Source organism: Pituophis catenifer, unplaced genomic scaffold (genome assembly GCF_029215685.1).
Source record: "Pituophis catenifer annectens isolate HBS135680 unplaced genomic scaffold, rPitCat1.0.hap2 SCAF_3, whole genome shotgun sequence".
Lineage (NCBI taxonomy): Eukaryota > Metazoa > Chordata > Lepidosauria > Squamata > Colubridae > Pituophis > Pituophis catenifer.
The window spans coordinates 15,364,507-15,389,511 of NW_027256883.1; the positions used below are offsets into that span (position 1 = coordinate 15,364,507).

The 25,005-nt window shown below is 41.0% G+C and overlaps 2 protein-coding genes across 2 annotated transcripts in view; one reads left to right on the forward strand and one right to left on the reverse strand.

Moving 5' to 3' along the window:
• The window catches only part of TATDN1 (TatD DNase domain containing 1), a 13,008-nt gene extending 1,449 nt beyond the window's left edge, over positions 1–11,559 (forward strand). Inside the window, exons 2-12 of the mRNA XM_070942028.1 lie at positions 546–611; positions 1,415–1,464; positions 1,622–1,685; positions 2,958–3,101; positions 3,190–3,232; positions 6,173–6,258; positions 6,352–6,392; positions 7,280–7,356; positions 8,135–8,205; positions 10,491–10,617; positions 11,306–11,559. Coding sequence (XP_070798129.1) covers positions 546–611; positions 1,415–1,464; positions 1,622–1,685; positions 2,958–3,101; positions 3,190–3,232; positions 6,173–6,258; positions 6,352–6,392; positions 7,280–7,356; positions 8,135–8,205; positions 10,491–10,617; positions 11,306–11,408 — 872 coding nt within the window. The 3' untranslated portion in view covers positions 11,409–11,559. The remainder of the gene's footprint in view (positions 1–545; positions 612–1,414; positions 1,465–1,621; positions 1,686–2,957; positions 3,102–3,189; positions 3,233–6,172; positions 6,259–6,351; positions 6,393–7,279; positions 7,357–8,134; positions 8,206–10,490; positions 10,618–11,305) is intronic.
• A 417-nt stretch (positions 11,560–11,976) lies between these two features.
• On the reverse strand, positions 11,977–24,759 carry RNF139 (ring finger protein 139). Its single transcript, XM_070942029.1, has 2 exons — positions 24,353–24,759; positions 11,977–14,060 (listed from the first exon to the last, which is right to left on the reverse strand). The coding sequence occupies exons 1-2, from the start codon at positions 24,534–24,536 to the stop codon at positions 12,238–12,240; spliced, it is 2,007 nt and encodes a 668-aa protein (XP_070798130.1). The 5' UTR covers positions 24,537–24,759; the 3' UTR covers positions 11,977–12,237.
• Positions 24,760–25,005: the final 246 nt, after the last annotated feature.

A 25,005-nucleotide genomic window follows, 5' to 3' on the forward strand; every position in this document is an offset into this window, starting at 1 on the left:
ATAAGAAAGTCCAGTTGCTTCTTGAAAATCCCAGCTTGGATTTTGGGGGCTGCCTTCACACAACCTGCTGGTTCTGGTTTAGGGAATGCATGTTAGTTCTGGGTTGGCACAACTCCTTGAGCCACATCTGTCTGCACACAAAATGCTGGTACGCACACACACACACATAATTAGCATTACCCAAGATTAGCTTGTTATGGGAGTTTATCACTGGAAGCTTTCAAGAAGAGCCTGGACTGCCATATGTCAGAAATGGTGTCGGGTCTCCTGCTTGAATGGGGGGATTGGACTAGATGACCTACAAGGTCCCTTCCAACTCTGTCATTCTGCTGACCTTCTGACCTTTTTTTCTGGACCTGTTGAAGGGCATCATAGGAATCGAGCCAATAGGGTTTTAATGAAGGGTCTCCTCCGTCAACGAGCTGCAGTGAGGGATGCTTTGAGAAGATGCTGAAAAGCAAAGATTACCTTTGCTGCAGGGAGCAAAATTATATACCTGCCCTCAACCCAATTAACAGCTAATTATTGCTTTTTCTTTTAACTAGATATTGGTGTTAACTTAACCGATCCTATGTTCAGAGGTATATACAGAGGCACCCAAAAACATAAAGGTAAAGCTTTTTATTGGTTTATTCCCAACACCAGATGTTGGGGTATGTAGATGCAGAATAATAACTATAAGTAGACCTTTTCACGCTGTATTTTCTCTGGACCCTGAAAAGGAAAGAAACCTCTAAGATGGAGGCCTCCGTGTATTTTATTTGATGTTCATTCACTTGTTCACTGAAGAGTACTATCACTTTCTGTACTATCAGTTGCTTTTTCGACCGCTTTCCATTTTTTTTCAAAGCTTCATGGTCGTCTTCACTGATTATGTGTCCAAAATATTTAAGTGTTGTAACTTGAAACAGTCACTAAATGAACAGTTGCAAGTTCAGAACTATGGAATCTGTATTTACAACAATTGCAACACCCCAGGGTCATGTGATCACAATTTGTGGTCTTCCCAAGAGGCTCTCAATAAGGAAAGTCAATGGAGGAAGCTGGAGTTGCTTGTGATTTCAAATACTGTCCCAAATCCTCATCAGTCATTGCTAGCTGTGATCCCATCAATTTGGAGAAGGCCATTCCTTTGAAGTTCTGTTGGAAAATATATCAGGGCTCTACATATATATTGCATTTGTACACAACAATATTTGTCTTGTCAAAAAGTTGAAAAGAGTGGAATGCTACATTCAGGTTTACAATTTAATTAAGATGGCATAAGATGATTGCAATGTTTATTGTTACAAAGCTTTGAACAACACCCCCCTCCCCCCCAGAAATAGAAATTGGGAACAGTTATAAATGTGATTGTCACTGTGTTTTAAAAATATGGATTTTAAATTTAACATATATATCTATATATTTGCAGATGATTTCTTGGATGTAATAGACAGAGCAATCAAAACTGGGGTTCAAAAGGTAACTCTGGCATTAAATGTTTTTAGATGTGTTCCTTTTTATTGTCTGAACTGTCCGCTTTTCCTTGCTGTTGACTCTCAGTTCATGTCCCCCCCAAAGCGTATTAAACTTGGGGTTAGGAAATTAGCATTTACATCTTTTTTTTTCTTCATTTCAGCTCATCATCACAGGTGGAAATTTACAAGATAGTAAAGATGCCCTTCAGCTGGCCCAAACCAATGGTATTTCTTTCCTTATATCATGTGCCACCCTTAAGTGGAATGCTTGAATTATCCCACACTTGTATTTGCTTAAAAGGGAAGTGAAACTTTCCCTGTACCTGCAAATTAGGGAAGTTGCTTATCTTACCCTTACTGAGAAAAGAATATGTGGAGGATCCAGTAGTCACATAATGAAAGCAAGGGCTTGACATGGGAGGAGAGAAATCGGGAGATGGCGAGTACAGGTAGTTCTCGACTTAACAACCATTCATATAGTGACAGTTCAAAGTTAAAATGACAATGAAAAAAGTGATCTATAACATTTTTCACACTTACAACCAGCATTCTCATGATCAAGATTTGGACGCTTGGCAACTGGCATGTACTTAAGACAGTTGCAGTGTCTTGGAGTCATGTGATCGATCCCCTTTTGCGACAGTGATTCCACTTAGCAAATGTGGCAAGAAAAGTCGTACAATGGAGCAAAACTCACTTAAGAAATTTCTCACTTAGCAGCATAAATCCTGGGCTTAATTTTGGTCGTACGCCGAGGACTACCTGTACATGTATGTATTTGTGTAACATGCTTGTTTGTATGTGAGGAGGATCTCCAGGAAAAGCTTGAGAGGCAGCTGACAATGGTCACTTCAGGCATCTACCTAGAGAGGAACTGGCTTTAATGCAGAAGAATGAATTGGTTGCAATTCCTACGCTTTCGTTTCTACAAATCCTTGCAGGCAGGGAATCGTAACCTCTTTTGCTAGTACAATGCACTAGCGAAAAACATAAAGCAACATCCACGATGCAAGACAATACAGGTAGTCCTTGAGTTACAATAGTTCGTTTAGTGACCATTCAGAGTTAACGACAGCACTGAAAAAAGTGACATGACCTTTTTTTCACACCTACCACCACAGCAGCATCCCCATGGTCACGTGATTTAATTTTGATGCTTGAAAATTGCTTCATATTTATGACGGTTGCAATGTCCTGGGGTCACGTGATCACATTTTGCAACCTTCAGACAAGCAAAGTCAACAGAGAAGCCAGATTCACTTAACAGCCATGTTAATTTAACAACTGCAGTGATTCACTTTACAACTGTGGCAAGGAAGGTCTTCAAAGGGAGCAAAACTCACATAGCAAAACTCTCGCTTAGAGACAGAAATTATGGTCGTAAGTCGAGGACTATCTGTGTATACGGACAGAGCAGGTGATTATTTTCCCTTTATCTTTATTAATTAATACAGTCTGCATTAGTTATATCAACTCTTTCATATGGTCTGATTTCAGAAATGTTTTACAGTACTGTTGGCTGCCATCCCACTCGCTGTGGAGCGTTCGATCAGGGTAATCCCAACCAGTACTTAGAGGAGTTGCAAGATTTAGCTGAGAAGAACAAAGGGAAGGTGGTTGCAATTGGGGAGTGTGGCCTGGGTAGGTATTAACTCCCTGGCGTAAGTACATTGTTTGTTCATGGCAGTCTTTAGAAGGCCTCTTCACTGTCTTGTTTTCCCCTTTCCAGACTTCGACAGATTAGAATTCTGCCCCAAAGACATCCAACTCAAGTAAGAAATTTATTTATTGTTTCAAATAACATTGTACTGGCCACCCTGTCTTCTTAACCTCCGTGTTGTGTACTGTTCTATAGCAGTGATGGCAAACCTTTTAGGCACCAAGCACCCAAACTGCGCACACGGCCAAACTGAAATGTGTGTGCGCGCGCAAACATGTGCATGCACGAACGTGCACATGCATGCGGACATGCATTCATGCGCAGCACAGACCCAAAGACCAGCTGGCCGGCGGGAGGTGGGGCATCCCAACACCGGCAGAGCAGCAAGAGGTACGATCTTTTTCTTTTGTGAGCTTCTGTTTCGTCATTGTTGTGGCTCACCAGCGGCCCGCGCGGATCATGGCTGATCCCGACGAGGAGGCTGGTGTGAGGTCGCGCCAGCAGCCTGCGCAGCTGGCGCTCGCGTCGGACAGCGAGGAGGCTGAAGAGGATATGGTGCCAGAGGTAGAGACTCAGCCTGGGCCTTCAGAACCTCCAGAGGCTCTTTCAAGTGGAGAGAGCGAAGTGGAGGAGCCTCTCCTCAATGCTCGAGCACGCAGGGCTGTCAAAAGGCAGGAATGGCTACTCAGGAGGAGGAGGTCTCCTCGAGAGTAAGGCTTGAGGATAATTGGCCACTCCCTTAGCCTATTTAAGTCGCACGCAGTTAGTAATTTCTTGCTGGAAACAACGTAATTATTACAGAGCATTTTTGAAGAGTGAGTGTCTTATTGTATCTTGTTTTCTGGGCTGGTTGCCAATCTTTGCCGGACTTTGTTTATTCTTGATACGTTATAACTTTGATAAGGACCGTTGGTGTGTGTCACAATCCTTGGGAATCCGGAGCTGGGGTAGAACAGTCATTTGCAGGGAAACAGAAGCTCACGAAAGAAACACCATGGAGATCTGACCTGGGGCGACAGCGCATGTGGCAGCAGAGAAGGCTTGGCGTGCCACCTGTGGCACGCGTGCCATAGGTTCACCATCACAGTTCTATAGGGATTTTTTTCAGGAATGTCCATTAAAAGCCTTAAAACATCTCCAGCCTATTTTAAGCTGAAGGAAAAACAAAGAGCAAGTCAACCCTCCTCTGCTTATCCTCAGACTGAGTCATAAGAGAGATTCTCTGTTTCCAAATCCCGTTATCCGTCTCGACAGCGTAAGGGCTGCCAAGATTTTCATTATGGATCTTGTGGTTCTGCTCATTCTGATAAGAGCGGAAACAGTCGTAAAATTGGATGGCTAGGATGAGGAAACCAGGCTTCAAGCTGCATCTACATGTGGGATGTGAAAGCCCAGAGGGCAATTCTCCCTCTTCTCCCCAAAGGGGAAAATGTCCACACCATAGGGCAGATTCCCTCCCTGGAAGCTGTTGCCACAGAGTAAAACGCTACGAAGTGAAGTGGGTTATCTTTGCTCAGGAATTAGTCAGCCAAGAAAAGCTAAATGAAATGCGAGGGGGTGGGGGGACAGTTTTTAGGAACAAAAAAAGTAACATAAAATCACATGAAGTAAAGTGTTAATAATACTTTATAATGCCTTGGTAAGGCCACACTTGGAATATTGCATTCAGTTTTGGTCGCCACGATGTAAAAAGGATGTGGAGACTCTAGAAAGAATGCAGAGAAGAGCATCAAAGATGATATGAGGACTGGAGGCTAAAACATATGAAGAACGGTTGCAGGAACTGGGTATGTCTAGTTTAATGAAAAGGAGGACTAGGGGAGACATGATAGCAGTCTTCCAATATCTCAGGGGCTGCCACAAAGAAGGGGGAGTCAAGCTATTCTCCAAAACACCTGAAGGCAGGACAAGAAGCAATGGGTGGAAACTAACCAAGGAGAGAAGCAATTTAGAACTAAGGAGAAATTTCCTGAGAGTTAGAACAATTAATCAGTGGAACAACTTGCTTCCAGAAGTTGTGAATCCTCCAACACTGGAAGTTTTTAAGAAGATATTGGATAACCATTTGTCTGAAATGGTATAGTTTCCTGCCTAAGCAGGGGGGTTGGACTAGAACCCCGAGATCCCTTCCAACTCTGTTATTCTAAATTATTGTTAAGGTATAACAAAAGAACATTTTTACTAAACTTCATTAACGTGGGTTGTCTTGCTGGATGCCTTACCTAGCATTTGGCAAAAGTTGGTCACACACCTCTGGATGCTCACAATAAGAGGATGTTCAACATCCCTTTTTGGTCTCGACATTGCAGGAGGTCTTTTGACTTAAGAACCACAATTTTAACAAGAATTGTTATTATTTTTTTTGCCACGGTTGTTAAGCGAAGCCCTGCTTAGTCGTTAAATAAATCAGACTGTGTGGTCACATGATCAAAATTTGGACGCCTGGCAGCCAGCATATAATTTGCAATGGTTGTAGCATCTTTGGGCTTCACGTAATCCCCATTTGCAACCTTCCCAGCTGTCTCCCATTACCTGTGATGCTTGTAAGTGCAAGAACCGATGGTCACTTTTTTTCAGTTCTGTTGTAACTTGGTTGGCTAAATGAAAGATTGTAAATTGAGGACTACCTGTATCAGGCTAGCAAGATGTAGAATGTGTTGGTTTACAAATATATGTAAACTTTTAAAATATTTGCCTCTTTTGATGGAAGATCGCAAAAGAGATCTGGATTTTCTGCACACCTCTGTTTGGAGACCTGCGTTAGTCATGGCACAGCTAAGGCCCTTTCACAGTTCAGAGGTAATTCGGCTGTTTTCTTGGGCATTTGGATCAGGACTATTAGAACTCCTGTCTGGAAGAGGGTAATAAGTGTGATTCCCAATTGCTGGCTCTCTAAAATGGTTTGAAGCCAATTATTACTTTGTTCCTGAAATCTTTTTTTTTTTACCTGATGTATTGGCTTTGTCATCCAGAATCATATTGTAAGAATTGAGCAGCCGTATAAACGCTATGGATTCAGTGACTGGTAAATACAATTTTTATTTTCTTTCAGGTATTTTGAAAAACAGTTTGATCTATCTGAGCAAGCCAAATTGCCAATGTTTTTGCACTGTAGGAATTCGCACCCAGAATTCCTAGGTGAGTTTTGTTAGAAAATTAGAAGTACAAATGTGTACTTTTGAGGGAACAAACGCTCTTAAGATTCTAAAATCAAATTCTTCTTTTCCACAGATATAATGAGACGAAATAGAGAGAGATGTACGGGAGGAGTGGTAGGTGCAATGCAGCTTTAATGTTTTTCAGCATTACACTTTTTTGGTGATTTAAAGTCTATTGCTATATTTGCATTACAAATAGGTTAAGAGATTTCTCTCCGTGTCTGCATTCTTTGCCCAAACCTTGCCTTCTAAAACTCTAGTGGAAGGAATAGCAGTTTGGATCTAGCATCAAGCCAAGTTTTTCTTTTTGTTATGAATTGGGATTTCTGTGAACCTTAATCCTAACCCTGAATCTTATTTATTTTAAATTTGGCAGTGTCCTTCCATGAATTGGTCAACCTTGGGCCTTGCTAGCCATTTTTAGAAGTTGAACTCGGATAGACTAGGGTACCTGCATCTGGTAGGGTAGCACAAAGAATGACACAGCTGTGAAAAAGGGAACAGCCACGTCACCTTCCTAGGCAGAATTGCTAATTTTTTCTCACATTTTTCATGCATGCACAGCTGCTGGATGACATCTAGAAACATCAACAAAAATAATTAAAGGGAACTGTATGACTGAGTACAGATAGTCCTCAGATTATGACTCACTCCCTTAGTGACATTAAAAGTTACGACAGACTTCCTCAGGAATACTTACGATCTGAAGTTCCGATGGCCATCCCTCCTCCCTGAAGTCACATGACTGCATTTCGGGTGCTCAGCAACCCCATATCATGTGATCAGCGTTTCTGGGTTTTAAGTAAACAATGGGTTTACTTAACCCCTCCTACAAAAAAAATGTAATTAAGATCTGACCGGGTTACGGGGTGACCTGCTTTATGACTTTCGCAATGATTGTGACGGGCAGACTCCATCATGGTCATACGTTGAGGACTGCCCACATTAACAAACATTTACCTTCCGTCTTACGATATATATGCTTGTAATTATTTTTATAGGTTCACTCTTTTGATGGCACCAAAGAAGAAGCGGCAGCTCTAATAGATCTGGATCTTTATATAGGTATTAATGGTTGGTAAGTTATTTTAAACATTAACTCTCTTCCCTCAAGCATTCATTTTTAATTTGGTAGGTATTTGTGGCTTTTTTAAAAAAAAATTAAGATAGATCATTAACCACGTAGTGCAGAGATGGACAACTTTACGATCTGTGGACTTCAACTCCCAGAATTCCTGAGCTAGCTGGCTCAGGAATTCTGGGAGTTGAAGTCCTCAGGTCGTAAAGTTGCCAGAGTTGCTCACCCGGATGTAGTTTGTCTTGCCAGGGATATGAAAAATAGAAAGACCTTATTTTTTGAAGCTTGAAGCAGGAAACAAGAACAAAAGATGCTAGTGGGCTGTCTGTACCGTGTTTGATGGGCCACATTAACTTTCTAAAGTACTGCAATTATGTTACCCTCATAACTAAGAAAAATAATTAAAAGTCAATAATATACAATAATCTAAATCTCAGTTAGATATACTAGAGAAGAGAGTGAACAGGATATAAAACTATGTGACATTTAGCTTTAGAAGCCCCTAGAGCTTCTAATGTATCCAGAGATATAGAAGAATTCAACTTGAATTCAACTTAAATTTCATGCATTGTTGCTCTCCTAGTTTTTAATTGGGGGAAAAAAAATCAATCTAATGTCAATGGGATTAGAAGCACAATATTGGAGAATGCTCAATACCAGTTCAAAAAACAAAAATTATTCATTGAATTTGGGGAGCAGTTGTTTTTTTTGATGAACTCCCCAACAATAACAAGCGAGAAACAATTTCATCTAACAAACTTCTAAAATTATTTTCCAGCTCTCTGAAAACTGAAGCCAACCTAGAAACGGTGAAGTCAATTCCCAGCGAAAGGTTAATGATAGAGACAGGTAAGTCACTTTGCTCTCACTTTTACCATTTTCAAAACTCTTTTAGATCAGAGATATATTTGGGTTGCAATCTTGAGATGGTGCATCCAAATCACAGGCCAGATGCAAGGTTAGCTTGGTATGTCTATGGAGACTCTAAATCCCCCAGGTTATGGTTGTCTCAAAGATGCTTTTCCAAAAGTCAAGTGGGTTTTTTCTTTGAAAACATTTCACTTCTCGTTCAAGAAGCTTCTTGGGTAAGAACGGGAAAAGTTTCTTGAATAAGAAGTGAAACGTTTAAAAAAAACCCCAAGAAAGTCTAGTTGCCTTTTGGAAAAGCACCTTCGGGTTAGCTTAGCATGATTATCTGGACACCTAATTCATTGATGAAAAGGGGAAATGCCCTTTAAAAAAAATTGTCAGTCCTTTGATAGATTCAGGAACAAAATATTCCAAAGAAACCTGGAATTTTCCATTCCTGTTCTGAATCATGCCATTCTGGGGACAGTTCGCTGGGTTTCTGGAAGCAAGTCTTGTAAATAAAAATGTGCTCCAGACAACACTTCCAGAAAACTATTGAACCAGCCTCAAAAACAGCACGATGCAGAGAAGGAACTCCAAATTGTTCTGCTCCCAAGCATTTTGCCAGATCCTTGTCAAATATTGGATTATACCTTTCTATTATCCGCAAAATCCAGCCTGATACCCTTTGTGTGTCTATTAGGCCCATAACTTTCATAATCCTAAACAAGACTGAAGTTGAGACTTGCATTGCCAAGGTATCTGGAAAGTACCATTTTGGGGGAGGCAAGTGGCAAAACCTGTCTCATCATGCAAACACAACCTATGTGTAAGTTGTTGCATCCGTTTTGTGATGCAAATACATAAGGGCAAACTTTGCACTGTGCTTGTTTTGACAGCAATCTATGAAGGCGGCTTTTGAGGAAGAGCATAATACTGGTAGAACACGGCTACCCTTATGTGCTACTCACTTTCTCCAAAGTAGATGAAACAAAGGTTTAATAGTGATAGCATTTACACGTATATACCACTTCACAGTGCTTTACAGCCCTCTCTAAGTGGTTTACAGAGTCAGCATATTGTCCCCAACAATCTGGATCCTCATTTTACCGACCTCAGAAGCATGGAAAGCTGAGTCAACCTTGAGCCTGGTGAGATTTGAACTGCCAAATTGCAGGCAGCTGGCAGTCAGCAGAAGTAGCCTGCAGTACTGCACTCTAACCACTGCGCCATCACGGCTCTATAGCTTCATGATCTGGTGGGATCTTTCCATCAACCAACTAGCTATGTACAGGCCTTCTTACATATGGCTGTAAGCTAGGTAAGAGCAGAAAAATATATCAAACTTTGTGCTCGGTAATCTTTTTTTCCCTTCAGAATCTGTTTATGTAATACATTTTAAATGAATATGTTGGTGGAGCAAGCTTTACCAAATAGAGTGCCTTAGTATTTATTTTATATTATATTGACAGCAAATTGTAATTAAAGACTGTTCCAAAAGGGCTGGGTAATAAGATTCAGACAAGTTTCAGTGGAAGCTTGTTAACACAGTATTTCAAACAATCTCTTCCGTTACCGAAATCAGATACAGTAGAACCTTAGTTTAATGGGCTTTAGCTAAAATAGGCACATTTTCATTTGGATGTCACCAAGTTGAGAATTTAACAGACATCCTTTCCCTCCAAATGGTTCATTAAATCAGGGTTTGAATAAGCCAACCTATGGAGGAATGCAGTGTTTTTGGAATAATTGTATTGATGTTGCTGTTTTATATTCAGTCTGCACTTGCAGATACTAGTAAAAGCCATTTGTATACAGGTAATCCTCAATTTACAACTATTCATTTAATGACCATTCAAACGGTTGCAATATCCTGGGTCACGTGATCACCTTTTGCGACCTTCTGACAAGCGAAATCAATGGGGAAGCCAGATTCACTTAACAACCGTGCTAGGAATGTAAAAACTGCAGCGTTTCAATTAACTGGCAGGAAAGGTCATAAAATGTGGCAACACTCACTTAACAAATGTCTCACCTATCAACAGAAATTTAAGGCTCAATAGTGGTCGTAAATCTAGGACCACCTGTATTTACTGCCTATCACAATTTTTAAGAAATCAAATGAGAATTTTTAATTTATTCCCGAAGTGCCACGTGAAAGATATATACTGTACGTATAAGGAGGAAATGAGACAAGCAGGAATAAAAGACACAAATGTTCAAGTTCCTGAAAAGAGTTATAAAGCTACCACTCTTTTTTTTTTAAAAAATTATTCTCTGATTAGATGCTCCCTGGTGTGGAGTGAAAAACACCCACGCAGGCTCAAAATTTGTACAAACCACATTTCCAACCAAAAAGAAATGGGAAGCGGGACACTGCCTAAAGGACAGAAATGAACTTTGCCATATAATGTAAGTACTGTTTGCTGCTCCTGTCAAGAGTTTCAATCCAGGAGAGATTAGTCATGATTAGTCCCCTTGAAGCTGATCTAATGAGTTAGCCATGACAGGCTCAAATTACAAAGCTTTAAATGGGGCGTGCTGGCGTCTAACTCTTATGTAAGTCGCAGCGAAAGAATATAATACTTTATAAAACGTATTTCTGAACTTCCATTTCTTCAGTGCAGCATAACAACCTGAGATTTATTTTGTTGGAGCATATCTAGATACCATCTATTTTTGCAATTTAACAGTGGCCAACAAGATGGCACTGAGAAGTATTAATCTGCTATTGTATCAATCCCACAAATTCAGGCTAACCTTAATTGCTTCAAACGGCTTGATAAAACATGCTTTTAAATTAACCACCATTCCAGGCTTCCGTGATAAAAACTGGTCAGTCATAACCAAAACTTCCAGCCTTTTCCCAATCACAAGGAGACCGAGAAGCATACAAGTTAGGGTAGATTCATTGCTGTTTCGTTAAGATCATCATTTAGTGTGGCATTTAGTTAATGCAACTCCAAAACTGTTTTTTTTAAAAAAAAAATAAAAATCACAAATATGGCTTACATATCTTTCATGCAATTTTATCAAAAGTTGTCATGATCTTCTATAAATTATTCTTTTTTCTATAACATTTCTGTTTGTTTCATTGTAGCCAGATACTGGAAATACTAGCAACAGTTCGTGAAGAGGAGCCATTAGAACTGGCCAATATTATGTATAACAACACTATTAAAACTTTCTTTCCAGATATGTAAATCCAGTTAATTCTGTTCATAAAATAAAATAATCTAAGTCTACTCCCTAATTCTGAAATCATTATTTAAAAGTATGTTTCCCATACAGGATGGTATAGTTAAAAATACATGTCTGGAAATCCTCGCCTTTATTGTGAATTTTCTGGCATTTTAGAAATATTTTTCTTTCCCGGTAATTCAGATAATTTTATTGTGTAACCACACAATAACCAGATTTCTGCTTAAAAAAGTTATAAGAGAGTTCCATAAATAAATGTATTTCCTTCATTTCCCAAGGTTGTGTTTTCTTCTATAAATAAATACTAGAAGGAACGCTATCTTTCAAGGAAACCTAAGCTTTCATTTTTAGCTGTCAAGCTAGAAATGATGTGTTATGATTTTAAATAGAACATTTTTAACTTTTGTCCAGGATTGAAATGAAGAGAGATTGAAATGTCCCTCTTTATATGGCATTCCATTCTTATCTTAAAAGCCCCTGGCTTTTAAACTATCAACACGTGAGGGGTTTTGGATATAATGTACACACACCGTAATTTTATATTAATTAAGGAGTGTTTTGTTCGACGTCTTAAAAAAATAGGTGAAAACATTTTATTCCATGTACAATAATGTACATAAAGTTTTAAAGTGGTCGCAAAAGAGACCAGCATTAATACCAGCCATATTTACAGTAGCACATCACAGTAAAATGACAACTCATTCACAGATTCAACAATTTTGGACATGGCGTTCTTGTGCTTAGTTGACGAAGTGAAGCTTTTATTCCAATGCTGAACTCCACAAACACCCGCAGGGTTCGGGGATCTGCCATTTTAACTCGAGCACAGGGTCAGGATTGGTGTTCAGAGGGCTGTTCAGGTACTGTGGCACTGGACTGAGTTGAGCTCTCTGTCTCTTCTTCGCTCTCCGTACTCTCGTCGTTGAGTTCGTCTTCAGCAGCAGCAGCTCCTTCCCCTCCTCCTCCTCCCCGGGCGGGATTTTCATCGGGGTCATTTTCATCGGGGGCCACGAAGGCGTTGTTATTGGAGAGATTGGGGTTCTCCTTCTCGTCAATGTCAACTCTTTGATGACACATTGGACACGTCTCCTGGATGTAGAGCCATTTCCGAAGGCAAAGCGCATGGAAGTAATGGTTACATGGAGTAATGCGGGCGGACGTGGTAAATTCATGATAGCAGATGGCGCACACATCGTCTATGTCCTGCAATCGCTCCCCTTTGACCTCCGGAAGGGAGTTGATTTTCTTCACAGCCGTCCTACGATTTATGAACGTTTTCCAGCCATTCTTTGCTTGCAGGTAAATGTTGAAATAGGCATGCAGGCACATCATACACGCCCGGATTTTGCTTCCTGATTCAAAGACCATGGTGTAAGCACCGTTGCCGAACATTATTACTCCAAATATAAATTCAATGATATTGCCTGATGATCTAACATAGTAGACATAATCGTCCAGCTTTTCCCATAAAACATTATAGTAGCCGTCGATCATGAACAGTACGTACACAGTGATAGAGACAATGACCTTGAGGCAGAGTTCCACGCAGAAGGCTGTCACGGCAAACAGCCATGTATTTAGTGCATAGTGATGCCAGAGGACGTAGCTAAGCAAAATCGGGAGGAGGAAGAGGCAAGCGGAGACAAAAAGCACGGGGAAGTGTCTGCGAAGCGAGGAGACATGGGAGGCACTCAGAGACATGAGCACAGGGTCGGTCATCCCGTGGATAAAATGCAGGACTGCCGTGAGTAAAAGGCACATGTTTCGACTTAAGCGGACCAGTCTTTCCTCTGGCTTTAGCCCACTTAAGCCAGTCTGGAGGGCTAAAATAAAAAACAAGACCGGTGCCACAAAACCAAGCCTCCTATCATCTTCATCTGTGGACCCAATAAAGGCCAAAATACCCAGCCCCAGATAATGAGCCACAGATGAAATTACAGCACTCATGCCTAATACGGTTAGCGTGGAATCACATCCACTGATGATAAGGCTGCAAAGTAATTCCCAGAAATTATCCCAAGAAATCATGTAGAATTTCATGCTCGGGTCCGTTTCGGTTGCTTTAATAACATACAGCAGCACGGCAGCTTGAATCGCCAGTCTCGATAGCCAAAAAATCCGCAGCACGTCTGGAAAGCGAATCCTTTTCCATGTGTCTTCCAGCAACAACTGTAATCCGTAAATGCGATACATATGCCTTATGAGAAGATAGACGTACCTTGCGGAGTAGTAGACCCATTTCATTTTAGTAAATAAAATAACCAAGCTGTGTAACGTCAAAATGGAACCTGATGCAAAGACTAAAATCTGTCTGAAGTGTAAAGGTAAGTCGAAGATCAAGCCTACGATGGGAAGCAATAAATCCAAGATGATGAGCTGAGAATATATGGAGTCGATATTTAAGAGAGCAACATAACCAATCCCAAAGGCAAGCTGAAGGACAGAGAGTGCCATCCATAAGGAAGGTCCTTTATGAGGAAGGAGCTGAACTCCAAAAGGTGTTGTGTAATAGGCACTGTGGAAGTTTATGTGCAAAAAAGCGTAATAGTTCACCAACACTGACGTTGCAGCTAGCAGGAAAGCACAGCTGATCATATAAAACTTGAAAAGCGATCGTTGTGACAGAATCAGGACAACGCTGGATGCCAAGATTCCTACAGGGGGAAAAAGAAAAGTGGTAGTTAAACTTACATGCGCTTTTTTTCCAACAGTAATTATTCAGTTAGTGAACACTTAATTCACTTTGAACAAACAGGGAAGCAAATCCCAACAGACCAGAATTTTGAATTATGTATGTGCTTTCTCCAAACAACTGAAAAGCATGTTATGATACTGACTGAACAACAAGAGTACGGCAGCTGTTAAGTACAGTAATTACATGTATTCCGCTGTGATACCCCTATCCAACACACATCCAATGCTGTGGTAAAAATGAGATAGAAGAAAACAGTTCATTGAATCTGGGACCTCTCTTTGTCCAAACTGAGCCATCCAAAGTGAATTGGGAGTCGGATGATGCTTATGTTAAACCGATTTTTTTAAAAAAAACAAAAACTGACAAATCTTGTACAAATCAGTCAATGACAGGCTGCTATAATATGTATTATAGAAAACACAGGACACTTTGATTCTACAGAAAGGTAAATAGAAAACTGGAACAAATTGTCCAAGACAGTAATTATACTGTGATTCATATCCCATCCTGTTAATTGCCTGCTACTCTTAACAGATTCCTATATATTTTTGTGGGACAAACATGCGTATATTTGTTTCCCAGCTTGATTATGTCTATAAATTACGTATACAACGGATTATGCCAAATTACTAAAGCATTTCGTTTTATAAACTGGTTGAACCACCTCAGAACTACCCTCCAAATCAAAGAGATCAGACACAAGAATTTGCTCCATGCAGAATCTCCTTGCAAAGTGATTGTAAAATAGCTATCTTTGATTCTGGGAGCAGGGGAGGGAAACATCTTGCCTAGGCCAGTCCAGAGCCTTCAGATACTGGATTCACCCACTTCCTTCCTTAATTAATTTAGGATGTTGTTCGTTACTGATTTCTAGAAGTTAAGAACCTTCCATATGATAAACCATAGGATGAACAATTGAGTAATGGCTGGAACCTTATCAAAGAGAGATCCAATCTAAAACTAAGAATTTCCTGACAGAGACAGTTTATCAGTGAACAGCTTGCTTTCAGAAGTTGTGGGAGCTCCATTGCTGGAGGTTTTCAAGAACAGACTGGTCAGCCATTTGTCCAGAATGGTATAGGCTAGTGATGGCTAACCTTTTTGCCATTGCGTGCCAAAGCGGGGATGGGTGGGTCGTGCACGTGTATGCCCACACCCACAATTCAATGCCCCCCTGCACCCCGCCCCCCGTGCATGCGCCCCCTCGCACCCCATTTTGGGCCTAGCAGGCCTACCTGTAGCCTCCAGAGGGCAAAAACCGCCTCCCCCACCCCTTTGGAGGCTGGAAATGGCCCATTTCCCGACTTCCAGTGGGCCCAAAAGGCCCACTTTTTGCCCTCCCCAGCTTCCAGAAGCTTTCCTAGAGGCTGGGGAGGACGAAAATGGCTTCCCCACCTCCCCCGGAGGCCGAAAATGCCCTCCCGGAGCCTCCACACGAGCCCTGTACTTACCTGATATCCAAAAACGGGCCACAGAAACGGACCACATGGTCCTGGGAGGGGAGGCGTGGGCGGGGCCAGCCGAAAACCACCTGGCTGGCGCACACATGCACATTGGAGTTGAGCTAGGGCAACGGCTCACGTGCCGGAAGGTATGGCTCTGCGTGCCACCTGTGGCACACGTGCCATAGGTTCGCCATCACTGGTATAGGCTCTCCTGCCATGGGCAGGGGGATGGACCAGAAGACCTCCAAGGTCCCTTCCAATCCTATTTATTTTATGTTCTGAAGAACATGTTTTATTGTGTTGGGGGAATCTCCTTCTATCCAGGAGGAAAGTAGCTCTTTGTAAATCTAAGGATTAAAAAGAAAAGATTTAATTTTTGTAAAAGGGCAAAGGAGGACTAGAATGTGGAAAGTTAAGGGACTAGGTGGACTTGAATATTTTCTCAGGGGTATTTAATTTTTTTACAAAAACTACACGAAGACTTTAAAATTAACTGTAAGAAATACTCCTGTATTTCTTTTCCTGGTTAGAAAATAAAGAGATCATAAGAGGGGACTCTGAAGATGGACTAGAAGGAACCAGACGGAATAAAGTATAAGTAAAGGAAAAGTGACCCATTAATAGAACAAAGCAATACTACTTAACTGTAGAAGAAATTAAAGCTGTTTGGGAACAATGTACTCAGAAACGACTTACAAGATTGTCTGATATATACCGTGTTTCCCCGAAAATAAGACCCTGTCTTATATTTTTTGGAACCCTGAAATAAGTGCTTGGCCTTATTGCCATGCGCTCAAAAGCCTGATTGGGCTTATTATCAGGGGATGTCTTATTTTGCGGAAAACAGGGTACCCTGTATATAACATACATACATACATACATACCGTTATATATATGTTATATATATGTTTGTTACATATATATATATATATATATATATATATATATATATATATATATATATATGTTTATATAAGTTTTCACGGGTATATATGTGTGTACAGTTAATATCTCGGGTTTCTTCCCGTGTAATTGTAAACATATCCTTAAAAGGGTAGTAGCGACGTTTCGACGAAATCGCATTCGTCATCTTCTGGCTGAAGTTCTCGGTTTGGTGCTTATGGTCAAACTGTGTGATCGTAACTGAAGTTTTTCTATGAAAAGAGGCAAAGGTGTATTCTGATTGGTCGACAGTGTTGTTGTACTCTGATTGGCTGATGACGTAGCTGTATTTTGATTGGGTGGAAGCGCTGTTGCTTGGTTGTGGGTTAATGGATAACTTATCCATTAACCCACAACCAAGCAACAGCGCCGATCAGAATACACCTTTGCCTCTTTTCATAGAAAAACGTCAGTTACGATCACACAGTTTGACCATAAGCACCAAACCGAGAACTTCAGCCAGAAGATGACGAATGTGATTTCGTCGAAACGTCGCTACTACCCTTTTAAGGATATGTTTACAATTACACGGGAAGAAACCCGAGATATTAACTGTACACACACACACACACACACGTATGTATGTATGTATGTATGTATGTTAGATATATATATATATATATATATATATATATAACAGAGGATATAGAAGAACAGATTTTATTAGATAAACAGGGACCGAGCTGATTTGAATGTGGATTTAGACTTTTAAAAACATGCCAGATTGCAAAAGTGACATGGAAAAAGATGCTGTGAATCTAAAAATGGATTTTAAAACGCCAGAATATAAGAGTGACATGGAAAAGGATGACACAAGGGATTTACAAATGAAGCCAGCTGATGTCTCTATAGTGTGATCAAAAGAGGATAAAAATAATAAATGGTTTGGAAAGCTTTCTTATCTTGGATTTACAAAAGGGACATGTTAAACTACTGAAGCTGTTCCTGAAAGAAGAGGAGAAAATGATAAGAAAACCATTTCTGGAATTTGATGGGATTAAAGATCAAGCTTTTAAAAAGTAAACAGAATGATCATACAGTGAAATTATCTGACCGAGGTTAAAATAGATACCCTATGATTTCTTGTAGTTATTAATGGGATTTGTTTTTGAGCAGAACTGAAAACAATGATGCTTTAAAGATCAGTAGAAGAGAATATTTGTAATTCAGGATCAGGGTGGATTTGATTTAAATCGAGTTGATTTAAATCACAATTTAAATCACAATTTAAATCACTAGTAAAAAGGCTTGATTTAAATCAACTCGATTTAAATCATAGTTTTTAAAGAGCAACCGTCATCTCTGCTACTCCTTTGACCCACTGTTGACTCACCGATAGTTCCAGTGTTGCAGAATATACAGCCTCATGCTACGTAACTAAGCTCCATTTCATGCTGAATAAACTAAATTATTTATGTATCTTAAATAGAAAACTATCTTACGATAGATTTTTACCCCAAAAGTTTTTTATTAAAATAAATTCAATAAAAATCAAAAAAATCCGATTTAAATAAAAAAAAATCTGATTTTCTTTATTTTTTAAAAAACATCATTGATTTTTATCCACCCTGTTCAGGATTATGGAATCCTTGATACTCTCTGAGTTTGGTTGTCTGTTTGCTGACATTTCATTACCAAACTAGGTAACATCATCAGTGATGTTATCAGGTTTGGTAATGAAATGTCTGCAAGAAAACAACCAAGATTGGAAGGAATAAGGACCTCACAGCTTTAAAGATCTTTTTATAATATTGGGGTGCGTGTGAGAGAGAGATGTCTTCTGCTTTATTTTGTTAGAAGAAAAATCTGGTCCGTTCCATAGCTGGGTAAACGAGCCAAGGATGTCAGCTTGAAATGGAGGTAGCCTTCATTTTGACAGCAGAAACACAAAACACACAATTCAGCTAATGAAAAGTGGGTTACTGAATTAGAACCCTGAGGGTGGTACTACTACTTATAGTAACAATGAATTTTGATCATGAAGTAATAGGCTTTGATATGAAGTATGCTAAATGCGTAAATTGAGGAATTCCTGCCCTGGGGATGTGGGAAGATGCGGGGGTGGGGGAGAAAGTTGTTTCTTGCCCTGTGGGGGGTGTGATCACAGATTTCTTCCTTGGTTTGGAATTTTATGAGGGATCTGTTATCAGGGTGCAATATTCTGATAAAAGATTCCCCCTATCTTGAGGTAATTCCTTTCATGTTTCCTTATTATTTATTTGTCAAACATGTACAAGATAATAAGTGTAGGTATGGACATAAATATAAACAAAGGAAGTAAATACAAATAAATGGGGACCATATTAGTTCTTGCTGACTTCCTGGAGAGACCAGGCTTAATCAATTGCCGCCCAACTAACAATGCTAGTAAAAAGATTTCTTCGTCTCTTTATTTGAAGTTGCAGGTAGATGAGAGACGGTTGAGGTGATTGTGTGACCTGGTTAAAAGGGTGTATGTGTGTGTCATTGGGACTTTTATTCTTCCAACAATTTCTTAAGAGAAAGTGATAAATTGGATTGTAACATGGATTTATTTAAGATTAAAATAAATAAGCTACTATTTTTGGCAAATGGACAATTTGATCATTGAAAAGGGATGAGATATGGAAAGAAGATATTTAAAAAAAATATTAGAGAAGGTGTTAAGTTAGTGAAATTGTTTAGACTTATCTAGAGGGAGGGAAGTGGCAGTAATCTTTTAGACACATTTTTCTTACTTTTCTTTTTCTATTTCTTTCCACTTCTTCTTTTTTATATATTTTCCTTAGTTTTGATTAGTCTTTTATCTCTGTACTTCTAAACATTAATAAAACTATAATAGAACATAGAATATCAGAGTTGGAAAATAAAATGATGCTAGTGCCTCTTCTCACTTAAAATAACTTTCACTTACATGGGGGTTTTTTTATGGTTACTGAGGATTTTATATAGATTTTACATAAAAGACAAAAAAAAAAGAGCTAAAAGAGAAAGAAGAACATGGCAATCATAAACCTATACTGATTCAGGACTAAGCAGGAAGAATAGTTTTGCAACGCACCCATGCTGTAACAGGGCACGGCTTGGCAACATACTCAGATTTCCTATAAGCCTCGAAGAGAACACGATTTCCTAACACACAATTGCAGATGAAAATCTGGACCTTGCCTCAGAGGGAAGCATTTCAAAGCAACACGATTTTTGCTTTCAACTTGCCTTCCATGTATCTATTGAAACTACAAGAACATGTCTTATGTTCTCAAAAGATACCTGAGAAAGAACTTGAACACTAGAGTATAAAAAGTGTGCTGCAATCTTGATTTCCTGGTAAAAGGGTGAACTGATACTACCAAGTATTGTTACATTCCACAATATTTCTGCCTTATGAATGAATGCCAATTCAAATAATCTCAAATACCTATTATGGACCGAACAAAATTTACATGGAATTTATCCAGGCTTGTCTCATGAGTCACAGTTGAAGAACACTTCATTAATTCCCAGAAGAGGGTGGTGCCCAGTTAGTCTTTGACTTATGACCATAATGGAGCCTGACAATTACAGCCATAATGGTGATAAAATGGATCATACGACCAACTTGATTTTGCAAATCTTTTTTGCAACGGTGGTTAAGCAAACCCATTGTTTGCTAGGGGCATTTTTGTCAGATGTCAGGAATAAATGTCAGTTTTTGACAAAAATGTTATAAATAGTCATCATGTGACCATGGGATGCTGCAAATGTGAGCCAGATACCAAGCATCCAAAATGCAGTCAAATGATCGCTGAGGAGGGGTGGCTGTTGGAACTTCAGAACCAGGTTGCAAGTATCTTTTTAGTGGGGTGGGGTCCATCGTAACTTTCAATGGTCATAAGCAGGATGGATTTGATTTAAATCGAGTTGATTTAAATCATGATTTAAATCATGATTTAAATCACTAGTAAAAAGGCTTGATTTAAATCAACTCGATTTAAATCATAATTTTTAAAGAGCAACTGTCATCTCTGCTACTCCTTTGACCCACTGTTGACTCACCGATAGTCCCAGTGTTGCAGAATATACAGCCTCATGCTACATAACTAAGCTCCATTTCATGCTGAATAAACTAAATTATTTATGTATCTTAAATAGAAACCTATCTTACGGTAGATTTTTACCCCAAAAGTTTTTTATTAAAATAAATTAGATAAAAATCAAAAAAATCCAATTTAAATCAAAAAAATCTGATTTTTTTTGTTTTTGTTTTTTTAAAAATCATTGATTTTTATCCACCCTGGTCATAAGTCAAAGATGACTGGAACCAAACATTCCAATTTAATTCAGTAGTGTCTTTTACAACTGATTAAGCCGAGGTGGCGCAGTGGTTAGAGTGCAGTACTGCAGCTACTTCAGCTGACTGCTAGTTCAGCAGATCAACGGATCAAATCTCACCGGCTCAAATCTCACTGGCTCAAGGTTGACTCAGCCTTCCATCCTTCCGAGGTGGGTAAAATGAGGACCCAGATTGTTGGGGGCAATATGCTATTTAGTATACTGTCTTTGGTGTAAGCCGCCCAGAGTCCTCAGAGAGTGGGTGGCATAGAAATGTGAATAATAAATTAATAAAGTCCAGGGATAACCCATCCAAATCAAAGCTGCTGAAACATGCATAATTAGTTGCAGTAGCCTTCAATTAATCATAATTGGTACTGGAATTTCCATTGCTAAGCAATGCTGTCATGCAACACAACATTAATCAACCACAGCAATGGGGATTGCAATCACGGCAGTCCCCATTGCTGTTGTAAGGGAATCCCATCCAGTCATTAAGTGAAGACCCACCCTGAACCAACCCATTCCCAGCTTGGACTGTCCCAGCCTTGAGCCTCAGTAAGGCCATCTCTGCCCTTTTGGCATTCCTCACACCTGCAATGCTGGGGTTCAAGTAAAGGTCCAACAGTCTTACCTGCCACCGTCACTGACACTCTACTTCAGCCCCGCCACCACGAGCACCACCGGTGGTTCCAGCCTGAACCACTGCCAGTCACCTCCGCTGCCCTGCATCTCCCAGCTAACTTTTGCCATCTTCTTCTTCCTGCTGCTGCTGCTGCTGAGGTGCGCCCAGCCTGGCCCTTTCTTCCTGAGGAAGTGTGAAGCCTTCTCCAAGTCTCGCATGTCCTCTCCTAGTCATACACGGCCTTCTTGTGAGGTTGCCGGTATCTTCTGAAGCCTAGCAAGAAGGCCGTGGGAGATCTGGAGAAGGCTGTGGGTGTTGGCCTCAAGAAGTCCTTGAGCAGCAGCATCTGGCTTGTGAAGGTCCAAGCCAGATACGCATCATCAGCAGAGGAAGATAGTGAAGGTCAGCTAGGGACAGGAAGGTAGTCAAAAGTGTTGGAGGTCAGATAGGTGGTAGTGGTAAATTGAAATATCCCTATGATTGTGGGTGGGCTGCCAAGTGACCAAATTTTGATCATGTGATCTTGCAGGCACTACAATGGCCGTACCTTTAGGGCCTGGCCTTAGTACCATTTATTCGGCCTCACCGGAACTTCAAACAGTCGCTGAACAAATGGTCAAATGAAGACTAACTGCAATACCTAATGCAGTCTGGCTTTCGTTTCCACAAGTTGAAGTTTCAGCAACAAAACTTGCCAAGGTTAGCTTATAGATCATGATCTAAATTCAGAGAAAGCTAGTCATGCTTCAGGCCTGCTCCCTTCATTTCAGAGGTAGCAAAAATATGCTTAGGTTTTGCAATAAGACCTCTTATTGACACATAGTTTACATTCAAACACAACTGCAACCTATTGCACACGTTACCTATGTGACAATCCCAAAGAAATCACAGATGGTACTTTTGAACAGAGATGAATAGTTTGTAATGTAAAAGACATACAATGGTTCAATTCTACTTAATTCACTACAAGGCATATTTAGAACCTCGTAGAGCTGGAAGGGATCTTGGAGGTCGTCTGATCTAAGCCAAGGCAGGAGATCTTATACCCTGAGGGTCATATGGTTGTCCAGTCTATTTTTGAAAACCTCAATTGATGGAACACCCACAATTCTGGGAGGCAAACTATTCCGCTGATTAATTGTTCTCACTGTCAGAAATTTTTTCCCTAATTCTAAGTTTGATATAAGAAGCTTCCACCCATTACTTTTGATCCTCCCCTCTGGGGCTTCAGAGAATAAGTCAAGCAAAGTCAAGGTAAGAATATTTTGTGGAGTAAACAATTATGCCTTTCTATTTCCTTATGTAACTATCCACACTCTTTGCCTTCTAAAAAACAAGTACCAGTTCTCAAATACTCAATCTCAGATCATTCAAATTAAATTAATTAAAAAGAAAAAAAAAAGGAGGAAATGAGAAGCTTCTTGTAATTAACCTTTGGAAGGTCTCTTACAGGAAGCATATTAAATTGAATTATCAACAGAAGCTGCATCCATTTTTCCTTACTCACCCTCTCTTACAAAGGCTTTACAGATAGACCATATTTCTCTCCTAACCCTTTCAAGAAAATAACCATCTGCCCCATAGTTCACAAGGGGAACTAATTTAATTTAATTTAATTTAATTAATTCAATTTATATGCCGCCTCTCTCCGAAGACTCAGGGCGGCTGACAATACATTTTAAAAAATCATTATAAAAAACATTTAAAAATTAAAAACATTAAAAACTCATTCACGCCATTCATGGCCGGATCTTAAGAGTGAGATCAACAGTGTAAACTAATCATTTACACTGTGCTCCTAACAAAGATTAGGACCAAATAACAAACCAAGCAAACATCATTTACCCCACAATTCCTTGCGAAGCTCTCGTGACAAAAGCTTCCTAATGGTACAAAATGACATATATTTGGATGAGATTTATAATTCCACCACTTCCTCCTCCTCGGCCAATAAAACCTTAACCGAGACACAACACATATTATATATGTTAAAAGAGTTTTGGGCTTGAGCCGCCTTTCGCCATCCCCATGATTGCATATCCTCCTTCAGGCAAAAACAAACAAACCAAAAAGTGACTGAAGGCAGGTTGCTTAAGAAAAGGTGGTTAAATACAAGCAACAGTCCACCCGGGACATGTATGTCAAAGACAGAGGTTGTCATCCTCTGGGCGCCCTTGACATTCACAATCACAAAAGGCCGAAAACCCTTGACAGTTCTGCAGGCTTGTTTGTCCACTGCCCGTTTCAACACCTATTTATAGGGACGCTGGGAATGGGGAAATGCAAGGGGGAAGGGGGAGGGGGAGGGAGGGGAGGGGATGCTGGTACCAGGCAGGCTGAAGGTGCGGGGGGGGGGGGGGTGTTAGGAGAAGAGGAGTGGGGAGGGGGGGGTCTTTTTGCAAGACTGCAAGGCCTAAATAATAACAACGTTTTACTATTTTAATGGGGTTGTTTTATTAGAGTTTTTTGGCCAATTTATTTAATGGTTTTAAATTGCTTTTCATTTTTATATTGTCATGGTTTTATTTTTGGCTGTACACCGCCCTGAGTGCTACGAGGGAGAAGGGCGGTATAGAAATTCAATAAAATAAATTTATTTATTTTTATTTATTTATTTTATTTCCAATTTATATACCGCACCTTCTCTCGAAAGACTCAGGGCGGTGTATAGCCAGATAAAAACATACAATGCAAACATTAAAAAAACAATTAAAAGGATATATAAATAAATAAATAAATAAAGGGGGTCTCGCCCCCCCCTCCTCTGCCCCAGTGAAAAAGGGGGGTGGGGGGAAGGGCCAGCAAGGCTGCCCACGTTCACACGGGACGGTGGAAATTGAGGGGGGAGGGGAGGACGGATGGGGGGCATTCAGGGTGACACCTTCCCTTCCCTTCCCTTCCTCCCCACCACCCCTTCCAGGAAGCCGGGCCGGAGAGGAGCTCGCTCACCCAGCAGCCGCAGGAGCCCTCCCAGGAAGCCGATCCAGAAGGAGTCCCCGGGGAAGACCGGGGGCGAGTTGAAGATGGTGTCGATGAGGAAGAGGGTGGGCACCCGCAGCATCACCTCCGCGGCGACCCGGAGCCGCGGGCCCAGCAGCTCTGGCGGCGGCTGAAGGGGGCCCGGGGCCGCCATCCCCGAGTCCCCGCCGCCTCCTGTCCGTCTCTGGGCGGCTGGCGGGGAAGAGGTAGAGAAAGGGGATGACGGCGGTGGTGGCGGCGGCGGCGGCGGCGACGAGGCTGCTTCTAGCGGCCGCTGCTGCTGGCTTCGGCGGCCCCGCCAGCCGCGTGGGATCCCACCCGCGTGGTCGCCACTGCGCGTGGGGTGGCCGGCGCCGCCATTGCGCCCGGCTCCTCTCCTCCTCCTTCCTCCTCCGCCTCCTCCGCCTCACGCGCGCCGACCAGCCAGCGCGCGCCACCTGCGGCTGCGGCGCGAATGACGTCGCCGGCGGCGTCCGAGAGACGCCCTGCGGTGCGAGTGGGGGGGTGGGCGGGGCCTCGACGTCGTCCGTCACAAACATAGGCCCCGCCCCTTCCCAAGTGGGAGGGAGGGAGGAGAGGAGAGGAGGAGGAGCGAGGGGGATGTTCATTTTCAGAATGACAGA

Coding starts and splice junctions, on each gene's coding strand:
- RNF139 (XM_070942029.1), bottom strand. CDS start 24,536: ATGGCGGCCCCGGGCCCCCTTCAGCCGCCGCCAGAGCTGCTGGGCCCG. Junction 14,061..24,352: donor AGGGCTCCTGCGGCTGCTGG/GTGAGCGAGCTC, acceptor TTCCCCCTGTAG/GAATCTTGGCATCCAGCGTT.